The sequence below is a fragment of the Pan troglodytes genome, chromosome 1 (assembly GCF_028858775.2).
Source record: "Pan troglodytes isolate AG18354 chromosome 1, NHGRI_mPanTro3-v2.0_pri, whole genome shotgun sequence".
NCBI classification, from domain to species: domain Eukaryota; kingdom Metazoa; phylum Chordata; class Mammalia; order Primates; family Hominidae; genus Pan; species Pan troglodytes.
The window spans coordinates 186,340,564-186,357,712 of NC_072398.2; the positions used below are offsets into that span (position 1 = coordinate 186,340,564).

Consider the following 17,149-nt stretch of genomic DNA (forward strand, 5'->3'; position numbering starts at 1 on the left):
CTATGATATTGTAGGACTGTGTGATGACTCCCTTCCTATTTGCCCAAGACACTCACAGGCAGTGTCTGCCTGTCTCTCTATCTGGGCCTGATACCAAGGTTTGGCAGAATTGAATGGTTATTTGCTTAAGGTATCATGCTTTTTTTTTTTTTTTTTTTTTTGAGACGGAGTCTTGCTCTGTCACCCAGGCTGGAGTACAATGGCGCGGTCTCAGCTCACTGCAACCTCTGCCTCCCGGGTTCAAGTGATTCTCCTGCCTCAGCCTCCGGAGTAGCTGGGATTACAGGCGCCCGCCACCATGCCTGGCTAATTTTTGTATTTTTAGTAGAGATGGGGTTTCACCATGTTGGTTGGCCAGGCTGGTCTCCAATTGCTGACCTCGTGATCCGCCCGCCTCGGCCTCTCAAAGTGCTGGGATTACAGGCATGAGCCACCACGCCTAGCCTTTTTTTTTTTTTTTTTTTTTTGAGATGGAGTCTCACTCTGTCGCCAGGCTGGAGTGCCGTGGTGCAATCTTGGCTCACTGCAACCTCCATCTTCTGGGTTCAAGCGATTCTCCTGCCTCAGCCTCCCAAGTAGCTGGGACTACAGGCACACGCTACCATGCCCAGCTAATTTTTGTATTTTCAGCAGTGATGGGGTCTCACCATGTTGGCCAGGATGATCTTGATCTCTTGACCTCGTGATCTGCCTGCCTCGGCCTCCCAAAGTGCTGAGATTACAGGCGTGAGCCACCGCACCCGGCCGGTATCATGCTTTTGAAGTCTGAAATCTTCAGGTGATTCTGGGCTATGTATCTGGGTCCCTTATGAAACCAAACCCCATAGGATACTTCCTGATGGATAGAATGATTCAGAGGTGCTCAGAGCCCATGGAGCCCATGTGACCTTGGCATCTCTCCCTAAAATCCATCTATTTAAGGCCTGTTCCCTGACACGTATGCCTCCTGAGTTCACTTAGGGGCACGGGACACAGGGGGAACCAAACCCAGTTCAGGCCTCTCCTGTGGCCTACGGAGGAGAGGAGGAGTTAGCACCGGGCAGGCTCTTGAAGCCCTCCCCCAGGTGAGCTTGCTTCTCATGGCCACTCACCACCCCTCCTCACCTGGTATCTGTCTGAATGGTGGAGGTCATCGGTGGCAGATGAGTGGGGTGATGCCGTTGGAGACTCTCCTTCCCTCTTGATGGAAGCAGACAACAGGAGGGACTGGAAGAAGAAAAAGGACATGTGGCCTCAGGCCAAATGAGACCTACAGTCAGTCCCTAGAGTTCCCAGTCCTGTGGTGCTTTGGGGAGCCAGGCAAAGAGAAGGAGGCTGAGGGATAGAAAGACCACTCTTGAGATTCTAAAGGCATGGGGTCAAGTCCTGGGAGTGTGGTTGTGGGAGAGCATGGCTTGGTTTTAGGGATGGGTAGAGACCCCTTGAGGGACCCTGCTTAGGCTAATCTCTGTCCCAGTGGAGTGAGACTCCCAGTCCACTCCGAGTAGGCTGAGACTATATATGTTTTGTTTTCCCTTGGAGAGCAGAGACTCTGGGATCCCCATGAAGGGTTGTGGGTAAAGCCATATACCCGCTACCCCGCCTGCCCTTAATACAGGCTGATGGCAGCCCCACAATGGAGACAGTAAATTAAATAGCATGTGAGTTTCCCACGTGCAGCTAGGGATGTACGTGGGTCCATTTGTCCCGGTGCTACGGTGATGACCCCAGCAAAAACCCCAGCAAAACTAATCCCCCCATGTCAATCTTGTATGGCCTCTTCTACATACGCCTGCAGTTTAGATTAATAAACTGTCTGCTTGAAATTGTGTGCAATCACCACAATTCTAAATACCACATGGCACATTCTGCCTGAGAGCCCGCTCTTGCCAAGGCCTGTTCAGCTGCAAACTGGGTGCCTGGAGGCCTGAAAGCAATCCATACTTCCTCCCCCTACCTTCTCCAGCCTGTACAGCTCTGAGCCGGAAGCACACAATTCCCTAGGAGTCTTCCCCAGCTTAGAAAACCACGCCAAATCGCCAGTGACAGCCCAAAGAAAGCAATTTGGGAAAGATGGAGCAGCCATTTATCCTTCGTCTCCGGCTGAGCCTTAGGATGTGACCCGCATGCGGTGGCCATGCTGCACATCCTCAGGCAAGGGCCCTGGAAAGGGAAGGGACAGCTGCTGGTCTGGCAGGGCTCCCTGACTTGCCCATACCCCAGGAGCTGGAGGAAAGAAGAGGCTGGAAAGGGCCTGCATGGGATTCTCTGCAACGTGGAGCTCCTTCTTCACCCATCCAAGCCCAGTGGGAGGCCTCATGGGTGACCCAGCCCTCAGCTCAGAAAGGAGGTGCTCTCAGGCAATGTTCTTCTCCTTCTCTGGTCCCAAGGAAGATGCTAATGAGGGGGAACAGTGTGGGTCACCCCGACCTCCGGCCCATGAAAAAGCTCCTGTTTGTGCGCTTTCTCTCTCTCTCTCTCTCTCTCTCTCTCTCTCTCTCTCATTCTCTCTAGGTTAGAAGCCCTGAGAGGCCTCAGCATTACACCTGGGGCAGGCGGAATAAAAAAAGGTCACTGGTGCTTTTTAAACATGGACCAAAAAGCAGTAAAATGTGTTTTGAAAAAAAAATCCCGGCATTAAATCATGACTTTTTGCCTGGCTCTTCGCCTCATTAAAAGTGGCCTTTTGGAAGGTAAAATTATCATTGTAAGCGATAAGATCTTTAAGAAAATAATTCACGGCTTCTTCACCCTTTAATATGATAGCCGCCACCGGCTAATTTTTTTCTTAATGGCAACGAGGCCATCAATCTTGTCTAAGGCCCCCTCGCCCTCTCCTCCTCCTCCCTCCCTCCTTCTCCCTGTCCTTTCAGTCTCTTGCTTGAACCTTCTCTCTCTCGCCTCTTCCACTCATGACCTGCTTCCCTAAAGCCTAGGTCAAGGCAGAAGATAGACCCTGAACTATTCAGCTTTGGGGGTGTGGGCATATATCTGGAAGTGGGTGAGCAAGTGTCCCTTATCTCTGTGTCTGATGGTCAGTATGCCTGTGTCTGTGGTTTCAGGACACATGTTTTAAGACTTCCTATGTCTGTATTCTGACCTGAGTGTGTGTGTGGGTCTGTATATGTGGGGAGCTAGGGACGGAGGTAGACTGTGTCTGCTAGGGGTTTGTCCTTAGAACACAGGCCTCACTGATGTCCAAGTCCCCAGCCCTGCCAGCCATGCTCAGGTGTCAGCTGTCACCTGTGGTGGCCGACTTGGAAGCTTGTCTCTGACTTTCCTGAACCACACCATTAAATGCTGCAGGCTGGGCCACACTCAGTGAGTGTAGCTCCCTACCTCTGTGAGTCTGCAGCTGCCTGGCACCCCCAGCCTCCCCTTTCTCTTTGGGGCTTTGACTCCTTGGCCAAGGCCTATACCCACCCAAGGCAGGGCTAGGTGCTCTGCTCCTCCTCTCCCAGCTTGCTGCAGGTGAGCAGTTTTCTAAACGAAGGTACACGATCCATTCCTATACCTTTGAAAGGCTTGCAGGGTATTTGGGTCTACCCCATGGAAGTGATACTTGTCACTCTGGCTCCTTTCCCAAAACTGCCCTCTTAGAGGTCACCAGTCACTGCCAGACTTCTAAATACAACGGGCCCCTTCTCCAGTCTTTTCCTGTTTGACTGCTGACCACCTGATACATTTAGAAACTTTCTTCCTTAGGATCCTGAGATACCATGCTCTCCTGTGCCCCTCTTAACTCACTGAGTGTTCCTCCTCTGTCTCCTTCCCTGCCTCTTGGACCTTATCTTGACACCAAGTGCAGGAGTCCCTCAGATTCTCACCTTGGCCTTTGCTCTAATCTCTCCAAACACTCTCCTTCACTGATTCCACCCATTCCCAAATCTTCCATAGTCATTCCTCACTCCTTATAAAATGGGCTAGGGGTGGTCTCCTGTTCTGAATAATTGTGGGAAAAAGGATGCAGTCTTCTACCGAGGAATGGGGAAGGGGATACTCAGTGAGTGAGGGTTTGGTTCTCCCCATGTATCCATCCCCTCAAAACCACCTTTGGGTAAGTAGTACCCACTGTGTCCGTGGCCATCTTTGAGGAGTTCTTGATACAAATGTCATTGTGCTAAGGCCTCTTGGCCCCTCCTTTGAGCCAGGTATTTGCTCTTCACTTTCCCTTTCTCCAACTGATGCTTTCAAGTCTTTCTCCCACAGGGTTTGTTCAGAGAGGCAGACTAGCTCCCCAAAAGAGTCCAGCCTCTTCCTTGGCTCCTTGTTCCCCTCAGGACAAAGTACACACAAACACACACACACGCACACACCTGCACATTCATACACCCCCGTGCCCCCATAGTCTGGCTTCTAGGGCCCTGCACTATCTTGACCTGCATTTCTTTATTTTTCTTCATCTGCTATAGCTCACTTTCTTCCTTTGAGTCTTCTCACCCTTAGTGTCTGGGTCACCCACATCTCCCAGGCCATTCTTGGCTCTGACCCCTCTCCTGGCTGGAAGAGGAGGAAGTCAGATGAGCATACTCTCACTCATGCACAGACCACACATACTTACACACACACACGGTGCAGCCCTAGGCCTCAGGGTGATGTTCAAGACCTGGAGATAGTTGAGGATATTAGAAAAGCTGGAGATAGTTGAGGATACTAGAAAAGCTCCTTTTTCTCAGGAGGAACCAGTTCTGGGTAGGCCTAGGTTAGTATGGGCAGGAGGAAAACATGTAATTGGCCACCTACCTTGGGGGTGCCTGGAGCCATGGCATCCTTCAGAAGGGAATTCTTGCTGCCAAGAAAGAAGAGAACAGGGTAACCATTCTACCTGCTGCCCAGGGCATGCAACGGTAGAGTAGCAAGAAGACCCCAAAGACAGAGAAGGCATAGACTGCCTAGCCCAGCCCAGCTTAGCCAAGCTCCACCCAGTCCTTTCAATCCCAGTGGCCCAGCCTCTCTCATGGGCTGAGTGGCTCAGCCTCTGTCTTGGGCCAAGGGCTAGTGCTGGCCCCTGGGAGGGAGACACAGACACTAGGCATGGTAGATTTCCCAGTGGATCTGAAGAAAGGGGCTTTACCTGACTCCTCGTATCAGCCCTGAAGATTCTGCCTGTCCTGGAGACCCCCTTCTCTCCACCCCCTGTTCCCAGCCCGCTCTTAGCTCCTGTGGGATTGGGGTGATGGAGCTGACAGGGCTCTTGTCAATTCTCCCTCCAACATGCTGCAAACTGTGTTAGGCCAGGAATGATCTCCCCCTGATTCAATTTGTCAGCCCCAGGCCCTCCGGCATCGGGCACGGCAGGCAGGCGGGAGCTGGGCCCTGAAATATGGTGGGCGGCTCAGAGCAGGCGGGGGCTGGGGTGGGAGGTGATGGATGGGCTGTGGGGGAGGCGAGGACTGTGTTTAATAACAAAATTGGTATGCAAGGCCACATCCTGCGCTAAGCATGAGTGATCCAGAGCCACAAAGTATTACAAATCCCTGCTAAACAGATGCTGACAATGGAACAAGACGTATCAAATCAGATCCACTTCAGAAACATTAATATCCCTGTTCCTGTCCCTCCCTGCCTGCTGCCCCCACTACGCTCGCCACATCTGTGCTCGCACATTCATGCGCATGCACTCACACACACACACACATGCTCACAGAAGTGCTGGCTGATGAATGCACGGAGGCAGACACAGCCCATTCACATAGGGTCCCTGCACAGACACACATATGAGGTATAACGTACAGCACACCTGCAGATATACCCGGAAAGCACAAGAACACACAGACACACATCCAAGGCAGAATGCATGGGGCACATAGGGACTTAACGAGTGTAGACATAAGGAACATCCACAGATGAGCTCAGACACCCACAGGGCCAGACACAAACGTACCGGACAAGCCAGCAAAAGCACAGGCAGATTCAGATGCAGCAGTGACTCTCAGTGGGGGACAGGGGAGAAGGGGAAGGGATGTTCGCCTGCACAGGGGACATCCAGCAATGTCTGGAGACATTTTTGATTGTCAAAACTTGAGCGGAGGAAGGGGAGGTTGCTACTGGCATGGAGTAGGTAGAGGATGTTAAACAGCCTACAGTGTACCAGACAGCCCCTCACAGCAAAGAATTATCTGACCCCAAATGTCAACTGTGCCGAGGTTGAGAAACCCTGGTATAAAGGCGCACACATATATACCCATAGACTTTCTATAATTCTGCCAACAGGCACAGATATAACCAGTCACACCTGGAGATTCAGACACGCATACAGATGCACAGGGCCACAGAGGCATATTCCCAGACACATGTCCATAAAGACAGATGCATGGTCTGGTGCAGTGGCTCACGCCTGTAATCCCAGCACTTTGTGAGGCCGAGGCTGGTGGATCACCTGAGGTCAGGAGTTCGAGACCAGCCTGGCCAACATGGCAAAACCCCGTCTCTACTAAAAATACAAAAATTAGCTGGGCGTGGTGGCAGGTGCCTGTAATCCCAGCTACTCGGGAGGCTGAGGCAGGAGAATCGCTTGAATCCAGGAGGGAGAAGTTGGAGTGAGCCGAGATTGCGCCACTGTACTCCAGCCTGGGCAACAAGAGTGAGACTTTGTCTCAAAAAAAAAAAAAAAAAAAAAAAGATTCACAACAGCCACACAGATTAGATGAGAGCTGCTCATGTGCACAAGTCCAATAAACACATGTGTAGATATGGACACCTGTGTGTACCAACACACACCCAGATGCACATGTACCCACAAATGTAGACACAGATGCACAACACACATAACATATGTATATCCCAGTGCAGAGGCCACCAGGCCCAGCAGCAGAGTGAGGCCAAGGTCTGAGTGTAAAAACAGAGCTGTCAGCCACAGTGGGGGCATCACAGACTAGGAAGGCTAGCTACAACAGGTTCCATTCAATTATGTTTTGCTCATAAATGGTTCATGCCAGCCCTGATGTAGGCACTGGGGATTCAAGAAGGGCACGGAGCTGCTTTTGAGAGCAACTAGTTTTTGAGTTTATGGCTTTTATCATTCGTTCACTCCTTCATTCACTCAGTAAACAAATACTGCCATCACCATTCCTGGTACGGAAATGAGGTATCTACTGTACAACACCATGCTTGCTCTGCCTGGCCTAGGATAAGAGTATTATCTCCAGTTGGATCAGGTGACAGCAGAAAAGGAAGGAATGAACAATGATTGCACACCCACTGTATGTGACAGGCGCAGGCCTTAACATGTGTTATCTCATTGAAACTTCACAAAATCTCTACAAAGTTGACTACCAGGTCAAATGACATTTCTATGGTCACACAGTCCGTGGAGGGTTTGGGATTTGAGTTGGCGTCTGGCCAAGCCCACAGTGCTGGCTTTTAATTGCCCATGCTGCCTCCCTAAAGACACTCAGGGCTTAGGATAGAGGGCAGAATCCAGTTCTTTTTCTTTGCTTTCTGTGTGACTTTGGGGAGGGGAACTGCTGACTCTGGGCTTCAGTTTGCTCTGCTGGTGAACAGAAACAGGGACATTCAGGGTCAGAATGCCCAGCCTGTCATTTGGCAATCCACTCCTCTGGATCTTTTCCTAGCAACACTCTTCGCTGTCCCTTGCATTGCATTGGTACTACCTGAGACTCCTTGCCTCTCTCTGAGCAAGGGACCCCCTCCCTATCTTCCCTCCAACAACCTGATTACCTCCCAGTGTGCTTGGCCCCCAGAGGCTGAGGAGTCTGCTGAAGGGCCTGCCTCATAGAAGACAGGTCTGAGGTCCGCAGCTGTAGGCAGCCTGGCTCCCGCCCAGCCCATCAGCTCTGCCTTCGTCCCTCCCTATTTCCACAGCCCGCCCCCAACGATTTCCTCCCTTGCTCAGTCACTCGCTGCCTAGTGATCCATGGGTTTTAAATTATAACTGGGACCCAGGAAACGCGTTCCTAAGTACAATATTCATGGGCTGGGCTGACACTTTTAATTAAGGTGATTTACACTGAATTATCCTTGGAAATAAAGAAATGGTGCACTGCCCGGGAATAAACCATCATCACCAGCCGCCTTTGTAAGTTACACTTCGTTTTAATCTATTTGGGGAATTGTTTATCTAGTTCATTACCCAACCAAACACCGAGGCCAGCCTTAAATAAGGCTTAAGTGGGGGTGGGGGCACTGCCATCTCCACACCCCGCCTCTTCTCTAGAGTCACCCAGCCTCCCTCTGGCTTCTTTGAGCCCTTTTAAAGTGCTGGCCAGAGAGCTGGCTTCCCAGCCCAGAGGCCAGATCTTGAATGGCTCCAGAAACCTCCCAGAGAATCTCTCTAAGTTCAGGCCCCACCAAGCCAAGCCCAACTTTTAGCTTTGTGCAATCTCTCCATGCCCAAGGCTACTTCATCTCTCTGGATGGAAACTCCTGCCTGAGGGCCACTGGGAAGTCTGGGGGCCAACTCCTTCCTCCACCCCCGCCCTTCAACCTCCAGCCCCCATCTATCTGTGTCCCTGCCTGTCTCTCCACACATCCAGTCCCTCCCCCATCACCAACCCAGAGACATCTTAGGCTGAGCTTGCCCAACATCCCCTCCTTCCCTCAGACACTTGCTTCTCTGCCACCATCACTCTCCCAATCATTCAAGTTAGAAAGCTTCCTCCCAATAAGCACCCCAACTAAGTCCTGTGGCTTCTTCCTCCACCTGGTCTGTCGTCATTCCCTCTTCTGCATCCCCACTGCCACTGCCACTGTCCTGGGTCAGCCTCACCAACTTTCCCCTGGACCCTGGCCGACCTCCTCCCTTGCCTCCTGTTTCTTCCCCCAACCCACACTCCACACTGGCCTTGCAACCATGCCCCTCCCACTTGTCTCTCTCTGACCAGGCTTCACCCTGGCTCATGAATGTTCGGCTTACTCTCCACCCCATCAAGGACGTCCTCCAGCATTGAAGGCCCTCCACAATCTGTCCTCCATCTAACTTTGCCCTCCTTGTTCTACCTGGCCAAGTTCTGGGGTCTAATGGAACCCCTGTGAAGGGGTTGAGCAGGGGAAAGATAAAGGATGGGGTGAGGGAGAGAGTGTTAGCACAGCCTCTGATCTCAAATGGAAAAGTGCTTTGAAAAGCACTTTTTTTTTTGGCAAAAGGACTTTGCCAAAGGAAGTTCTGATTGCTCTTCCTGTAAGTGTCTGTGCACCCATGTACCCGTGGGAATGACACCCATGGGACAAGGCTTCTTTCAGGGTGTGTGTGTGGGCACATCTGTGTGTTGGAATGGGTGTGTGTGTGCACCTGCATGTCCTGTATATGTTTGTGTCTGTGTCTGAAACACAGCCAGCCCTGGCTCTGGAGCTGGAAGGTTCCTGCTTCTCTCTGTGAGCCCGTGAGTGTGTCTGAAATAGCAGCCTGCTCCTAGTGGGGTGTGCTTTGTGCTGTTGGGCAAAGGGAGGCAGGAGGTGGAACACCAGGCCAGTCTGAAGAGCCCCTTAGGATGCAGTCAAGTGGAGGGGGGACGTGTCCAGGTTGATGGAGGGCACCTGGCGGCAGCATCCACAGACTCAGGAGCTGGCTAAGCTGAAGAAGGCCAGGGAGGGCAAAGGAGGCAATGGAGGCAAAGGCAGGGTAGGAGAGGAAAAGGGACAATTGGAGGAGAGAAGAGGGAGGAGTCAGCAGGGGAAAGAAGGGCTGGGGCAGAGAGGAGAGGGGAGGGGAGGAGGGAGAGCTGGGGAGGAAGCCTCCAAAGATGTGCCTTTGGTGGATGGAACTGCCCTGATGTGGGCTCTGCTAGGACCCTGGAAGTGAGGCACACACAGGCTCTGCCCTCCTGCGGGCCTCAGTTTCCCCATCTGTGAAATGGCTGGTTTCAGGCCCCTCTGCTCAGGGAGCTGATGGTGGGGAGTGGAGAGGGTGTCTCAGGAACCCCAGTGTGTCATCTTTTCCCAACCTCCTCTGCTGTCTTGGCTTCCCGAGAGCGGGCAGGGGCGGGGCAAGGGCAGCCAAGGCTGGGGCCCTCCCCACGCTCCCCGCTGCGCGGCCGTCAGCCCGGAGGGAGCTGACACGCTCCTTGGGAATTTATCACGCACCCAATTACAATGTTAATTGGCAAGTTCCTGAAATCAATTAATTCGCAAATTTTTTCCAATTAAAAATCCAGATAAATCACGAGGGCGGCGGCGGGCCGGTCCAGCCCACAGTCCGGTGGGCGCAGCGGCCGCAGGGAGGGAGGGCGAGAGAAGCGAGGGGAGGGGGCGCGGGCGCGGCTGCCCTTGAACGCCTTTGCCGGCCGGTCCAACTGTCAGCGCGCCGGGCGCGGCGGGGCCGAGACAGATAAAACCATCGACCCGTCGCCGCCAGCGCTTCGGCTTTATCGATCCGACGGGAATTTCACTTGCTGTGCAGATCCCGCTGTCCGGCTGTCAGACACCCGGTTGGAGGGGGGCGCGTGCCGGGGGCGCAGGGCGTGCACAGACGGAGGGGGCATGGGCGTAGGGGTGCTGGGCTGGGCCGCGACGTGAGGGGTACAGATGCGGGGACGCAAGACATAGCCGTGAGAAGCATGGAGCTTGGGGTGGGGAAATGGACACGGGGATGCTCTGGGAGGATATGGGGGATAAGGGGGTTGTGCAGAGTCATGGGTGGGGGTGTGGAAAAAGGAAGGCTGTTGGCAGAAGAGCATGCCCTGGACATTGCAGGTGTGGAGCACCTGGGACTGCACTGTAGTGTGGCCCTCACCGAGGAGGCAGACAGAGAGCTGGGGGCCCGCATTCTCCAGGCCCTTAGCGGGCACACTGCTTTTACAAGGCTGGGCATGCTCCTCTGGCCTCTACCTCTATTCTCTGACCCTGTTAGGAGAAGTCCTCCTCTGGGAGCAAATTACACAGGACCCCTCCTGGACAGCCAAAATATGGAACTCAGCTGCAGAAGGATTTTTTTTTTTTCCACTTTCTGCCACTGGCAGGCCAATCCCAGGTGTGTGTGGGCGGGGTGTAGGGATGGGGAGTGATTAAGAGCATGGGTACTGGAGTCAGATTACTTTAGGTTTGAATCTTATCTTCATCACTTACTAGCTGTGCAACCTTAGAGATGTCACTTAACTCCTCTGCACCTCAGTTTCTTCCTCTGTAAAATGGGAGCAATTATTGTCACCTACTTCAGAGGGTTGTTGTGAAGATTAAATAAATTAATGCAATGTAAAGTACTCGGCACATAGTGAGCATTCAACAAGGATTATTATTATTATCACTGGTATAGTCTTATATGCCCATGGATTCTTTCATACTCCTCCCTTCAATGGGTAGAGCTTCTAGAGCTTAATTCTTCTCCCTTGAGAATGAGCTGGACTTGACAACTTGCTCCTAGTGAACAGAATAGAATAGAATAGAGTAGAAGCAACAGTGTGTGACTTCCCAGACTAGATCATAAGAAGCACTGTGGCATCCTCCTTAGTCTTCTCTTGGACTGCATGCTCTGTGGGAAGTCAGCTGCCATGTCATAGGGAAATTCAAGCTGTCCTATGCAGAGACCCACATGTGGGGGAACTGAGGCCTCCTGCCAACAGCCATGTGAGTGAGCATCTTGGAAGCAGATCCTGCAGTCCCAGTCAGATCTTCAGATGACCGTTGCCTTGGTTGACATCTTGACTGCAGCTTCATGAGAGACTCCCAGCCAGTAGCCACTACTACCCACAACCATCCAGCTAAGCTGTTCCTGAATTGATGACCACAGAAACTGAGATAATACATGTATGTTGTTTTAGCTGCTAGGTTTTAGGGTAGTTTGTAACACAGCGATAGATGACTAAATATTTCTTCCTTCAAAATTCAGCTCAGGCCTCACCTTCTGAGGAAGGCTTCTTTGCTCTGTGCTGGGTTTGGTGCCTCCTTGATACCCCCCAGCTCCAGTTCTTCCCGTATAGCAGTCTCCATCCCTCTGGGTTTGTACTGCCTGACCCTCCCTACCCTCATGCTATGAACTTCCAAGGGCAGGGACCATTCTGATTCACTATGGGATCCCCTGCACCTTGCATGGGGATTCGGTAAGAAGGTAGAAGGAAGGAGGATCAGTCAAGTCTGATGACTTGAACTGAATAAGGGTCGGACTGGGAGGAGCGGGGCAGGCCGTCCCTCAGTAGCAGATTATATTTTCCAAAGACGGCATCAACCATATCTTCCATCCCACATACGTTTCTACAATTTGACCTTGCCAGTCCTCCCATCAAAAGGGGGGTGTATGTCCTCTCCCCTTGAATTCTGGGTGGTCTAATACTGCCTCAATCAATAGAATACAGTGGAAGTGAGATTCAGTGACTTTCAGGCTAGGTTATAAAAGGTGATCCAACTTCCATCTCGTTGGCTGGAACATTTGCTTTTGGAGCCCAAAGCTGCCATGCAAGAAGTCCAACCATCCCGAGGTTGGCAAGCTATGAGGAAGCCCAGGCCACATGGAGAAGCCCTGTGTAGGTGCTTTGATTCCAGCCTCAGCTGAGGTCCCAGCTGACAGCCAGCATCAACCCCCAGACATGTGAGGGAAGCAGCCTTCACATGACCCAGCTCCCAGCCACCAAGTCTTCCCAGCTAAGGCCCCAGACATCATGGAGCAGACATCAGCCATCTCCTCTGTGCCTTATCTGAATTCCTGACCTCACAGATTCCACGAGCACAGTGAAATGGTTGCTTTAAACTGCTAAGATTTTAGGTAATTTGTCACACCTCTCCTCTACTCTTTTTGATAACCTGGCTCCTCTACCAGGCCCTTGAGGAGGCTCAGCCCAGTCCTTCAGGCAGGGACAAGGGAGGGAGGCTGGGGGTGAGGTGGGGTGGGACAGTGGGGGACACACCTGAGCACATTCATAAGATTGTCATCTTTCAGACACTGAGATTCATAGAGAAGGTAGTGTCCACCCCCCTGGAGGAAGGACTTGGCTGCACTTCTGAGGGGCCTGCCAGGCCTAGGACCTGCTTCTTTTATTCTGCTCTGAGGCTCAACATGGCAGTGCTGGGCCTTTGGCAGTGGCTCACCCCTGTCTAGCTCCTCTCATGTTTTCCTTTGAGGCTGGGGCCTGCGGGGTCACTCTCCTCCCATCTCCAAAAATAGAGCAAGAAGAGGAAGGTGGCTCCATTCAGCGGAAAGATCTGAGGATTGAAACAGAGTTGTGGAGAAGGGTGGCAGGGTCCTGTCTTTTCCCGAGGGGCTGGGGTATGGGCCAGGCGGCTGCTCCTGGGATCTGGTGGCCAGAACCCTGAGTGGACTCCTCCAGCAGGCAGGCTCCCTGGGAGGTGGCTTACCTCGAGGGCAGTTGGGCTAGCTGCTCCAGTTCCTGCTCCATATGCTCCTGCAGCTCACTGGGCCTCAGCAGGACCTGGCAGATGGGGCAAATTGGGGCCTGGCTGTCGAACAATGCCGCTGCTTTCTTCTTACCTAGTGAGGGGAGAAGAACAGACAGACGCGTAAGCTGGGCTAGTCCAGGAGGCAGACCCAGCATCCCAGTCCTGAAACCCAAGCCTGTTGCTGCCCTCTAGGGCTTCTTGGCCTAGAGGAGGGGCCTGAGGGTTTCAGAGCCCACGAGCACCCCTCCTCCTTGCAGCTCCAGAGGCTGTGGCCATGAATGGTACCTCCTCAGCCAGCCACCCCTCTCAGAAATCTATTAGGACACATCCCCCATGGGATGTCTATTTTTTTTTCTTTTTTAAATCAATTAATTAATTTGAGACAGAGTCTTGCTCTGTTGCCCAGGCTGGAGTACAGTAGTGTGATCTTGGCTCACTGCAACCTCTGCCTCCTGGGTTCAAGTTGTTCTCCTGCCTCAGCTTCCTGAGTAGTTGGGATTACAGGCATGTGCCACCACACTTGGCTAATTTTTGTATTTTTTGTAGAGATGGGATTTCATCTTGTTGGTCAGGCTGGTCTCAAACTCCTGGCCTCAAGTCATCTGCCAGCCTTGGTCTCCCAAAGTGCTGGGATTACTGCGCCTGGCCTTATTTATTTATTTTTTTTATAGAGATGGGTTCATTATTTTGACCAGGCTGGTTTCGAATCCTGGCCTCAAGTGATCCTCTCATCTTGGCCTCCCAAAGTGCTAGGAGTACAGGCATGAGCCACCGCACCTGGCCGGCTGGGATGTTTAAACCGCCTCTGTTGCCACTTGTGGAGACACACAATGCTCTGTGGCCTCTGCTTACAGGTGTGGGGTTGAGGAGCCCTATTAATCCAGAAACATCCCTGCATATCCATGGATGCTCTGACTGCACAAAGGACTTTAGTTTGAGCCCAGATTTTCCTTCCTTCTTCTTCTTCCCACTGGTTCCTGGAGGGGGTCAAAATCAGCTTTCAGAGAGATAAAGGCCATGCCAGACATGAGCAAGATGGTTGCCTAAGTAGGGTTGCCAGATTCCACACAGGATGCCCAGTTCAATTTGAATTTCAGATAATAATTTTTTTTTTTGTATAAGCATGTCCCAAGTACTACATGGGACATACTTATACTAAAAGTTATTTATCATTTTCTAGAATTTACCTGGATGTCCCATATTTTCTAATTTTCTAAATTTACCTGGATGTCCCATATTTTTATATGCTAAATCTAGCAACCTTGTACTTGAGGAAGCCTCAAGTTCAGGCTGAGCACAAAACCCACCTCCCTTTGACACCAGACTGAGGATGATTACGGCTCCCTTGGATGCCCAGATAGAGTCATCTGAGGGCTAAAACGAAGGAGGAATTCTTCGTTTGGCTGTGAGTTTTGAGGACTGGAAAAAAGAGAAGGTTTAACCAAAGAAGTGAAATTTAAGCTGTACCTTAGAAGTATATCAGGCAATTGAATGAGTTAATGAATAAGTTGTGAGTTCCTTGTGGGACAGACCATTTCTTATCTATCTTTATATTTATAGACAATTTATATCAGGTCTGGCATAGCCTAGATGCTCCATGATGAAGCAAAAGAGAGGAAAAGAGAAAGGGGGAGAAGAAAGGTGGGGATGAAGAACAGACTGTCCTAGAAGCCAGATAACCGTTGGAGGGCTGGGACAGCAGCTCCAGCCATCCAGGAGGCTTCAGTCCGTGTGGCAAGGTCTCTGAGGAGGGGAGGAAGTCCTACTGATCAGGTGGCTGTGCCTCGGATGCTCGGGGACAGCTGGAGGGAAGCTCTGAGTAACAGCAGCAGATGTGGCCCAGGTCTGGGAGGTGGGAGATGAGGCGTCCAGTCTCAGCTCTGCTCCTGCCTTCAGTTAGCCAGAGAATCTCACAGGTGAACAAGACCCTAGACATTCTCCAGGCCATTATCTTTACAGCTAGGGCAATTGAGGCTCAGAATGGGACACAGACCTCTGTACTCGGCTTTTGATTTCACTACTTCATTCATTCACTCAGCAAACATTTAACAATTATTCTACGTCAGGTATTATTCTAGGAGAAACTGGAGCTCAGAGATAAATATAATGCATCCTTGGCCTCGAGGAGAACACAAATTAGTAGGAAAGGCAAAAAGAGAGCCCGTGACTGCAGTCAGTGCTGGTGAGAACTATGAGGAGGATATGAAGGATTTGTGGGAGGGTGGGAAGGGGCCAGCAAGGTTGGCAGGATCTGTGGGCGAGGTGACGCTCAGTGGGAGGCACGAGGAGTGAGTAAGGGAGTTGACAGGTTGTTGGAACAGATAATTGAGGCAGGGACTGGGGTCTGAAGGGGGCAATGGTAAGACAGGAGAATGGAGAAAGAGGTGGATCCCAGACATGGGGTCTGAGCTGAGCTGGAAATATCAGGGGTTCAGCCCCCATTAGCCTGGTACACCAAGTCTGGTTCTTAGGGCTTCCTGGAGCCCAGATGTCTCACTCCAAGCATGGGGACCAGGCGTCAGCATTCCCACATACCTGCACTCAGTTCATCTGCTTTGCTGCCACAGGGACATTCTACTTTTCTGAGCTTGGCCCCAGTTTCCCTATCAGGACAACAGGCCCTCTTCCTGCCTCCAAGCTTCAGGAATAGCATTGGCAAGGATCAGCAAAGGGACTCTGCAGCCTCTGCCCTCCATCCCACCCCCATTTTCTCAGGGGTTAGAGTGGCAGGTGTCAGCATGGCCATGGGCCCCCTTTGTCCCCTCCCCCGCTGTGTTCTCTATAATTTTATATTGAGACCTGTGGTCATGACGTGGGTTTTACTGCACTAACGACATGGCCTGCCCAGGTTTAATGACAAAATCCATACTCTGGCCCTGGGCCTGCTCCTCGTTTGCATAATTCCCAGAATACAGCTCCCTGAAGCTTTTGACCTGGGCCATTACAGTGGCCATAAAACGGGCCATAAAACCGCTGGGGATGGCCAAGAGGAGGGGGCTGTGGTCTTGCTGGGGTGGAAATGAAGCCCTCAACCCCATACTCTTCCTAGGCTTGGGAGGAAGCATCCTCTGGCTCTTCCTTTCCACAGCTCCCAGAATCTGGAAGTCCATTTCAGGCTGGCGAGGCCCCTGGAATCCTTAGTTCAGCTGCCCATTGGATGCAGGAATCCCTTCTCCAATACTGCCGGCAGCACCACAGGTGGGCAGGCCGAGCCCACCAGAGGCAGGCTGTCAGCAGGCATCCTCTCGAGTGTTCCTCTCTCCAGCTCATGACACCCCCCAACCCCCAAAAGCTGGCCAAACCCTTTTGCCACATGTGGGTCTAGGTCACACAGGCCTGGTTGAATCCTGTCCCTCCTCAGGAGGCCTCGCTCCCTCAGGAGGTCAGAAGCTGGGCTGAGCAGCATAGTGGGGATATGCGGGAAGCACAAGGGGATGGGGATGGGGACAGGGACTGGGATGGGCTGTCAGTGCTAAAGATGATGAATGGGGGAGGTGAGGCGGGAGGCCCAGTGTTATCGGCAGAGGATGGCGGGTGCGGGCGCTTGCCGTTCCTGCTAATCCCCGGGCGCTGCCTCAGCCCTTGCACTGATAACGAGGAAATGGGACTGACAACAATTTTTAGCTGAGAGATTCTTCACCAAAATGCCAGGCGGCCGGAGGTCTGACAGCGCCTGATTGAGTGTGTGAGTGCGTGGGGGGAACGCCCGCAGCCCCCTCCCCTCCCATGCAAAGATGGATCGCTCATTCCGCCTCCCGTCCACATTCATTACCGCACCTCCCTCCCCACCGCCCCAGTCGCGGAGTGCCTGCCACCTCCACTTCTCTGCTTGCCACAGGTATCCCTGCAAGCAGGAGGAGGGCAGGGAGGGGAGGGGCTCTGACCC

At 52.3% G+C, this 17,149-nt stretch overlaps 1 protein-coding gene across 1 annotated transcript in view; it reads right to left on the reverse strand.

The window, feature by feature from the left end:
- The window catches only part of RNF220 (ring finger protein 220), a 246,117-nt gene that overhangs the window by 24,205 nt on the left and 204,763 nt on the right, over positions 1 to 17,149 (reverse strand). The window contains exons 3-5 of the mRNA XM_016961307.3: positions 13,222 to 13,354; positions 4,723 to 4,768; positions 1,105 to 1,206 (exon numbers count right to left, since the gene is read on the reverse strand). Of these exons, the coding sequence (XP_016816796.1) occupies positions 1,105 to 1,206; positions 4,723 to 4,768; positions 13,222 to 13,354 (281 nt within the window). The remainder of the gene's footprint in view (positions 1 to 1,104; positions 1,207 to 4,722; positions 4,769 to 13,221; positions 13,355 to 17,149) is intronic.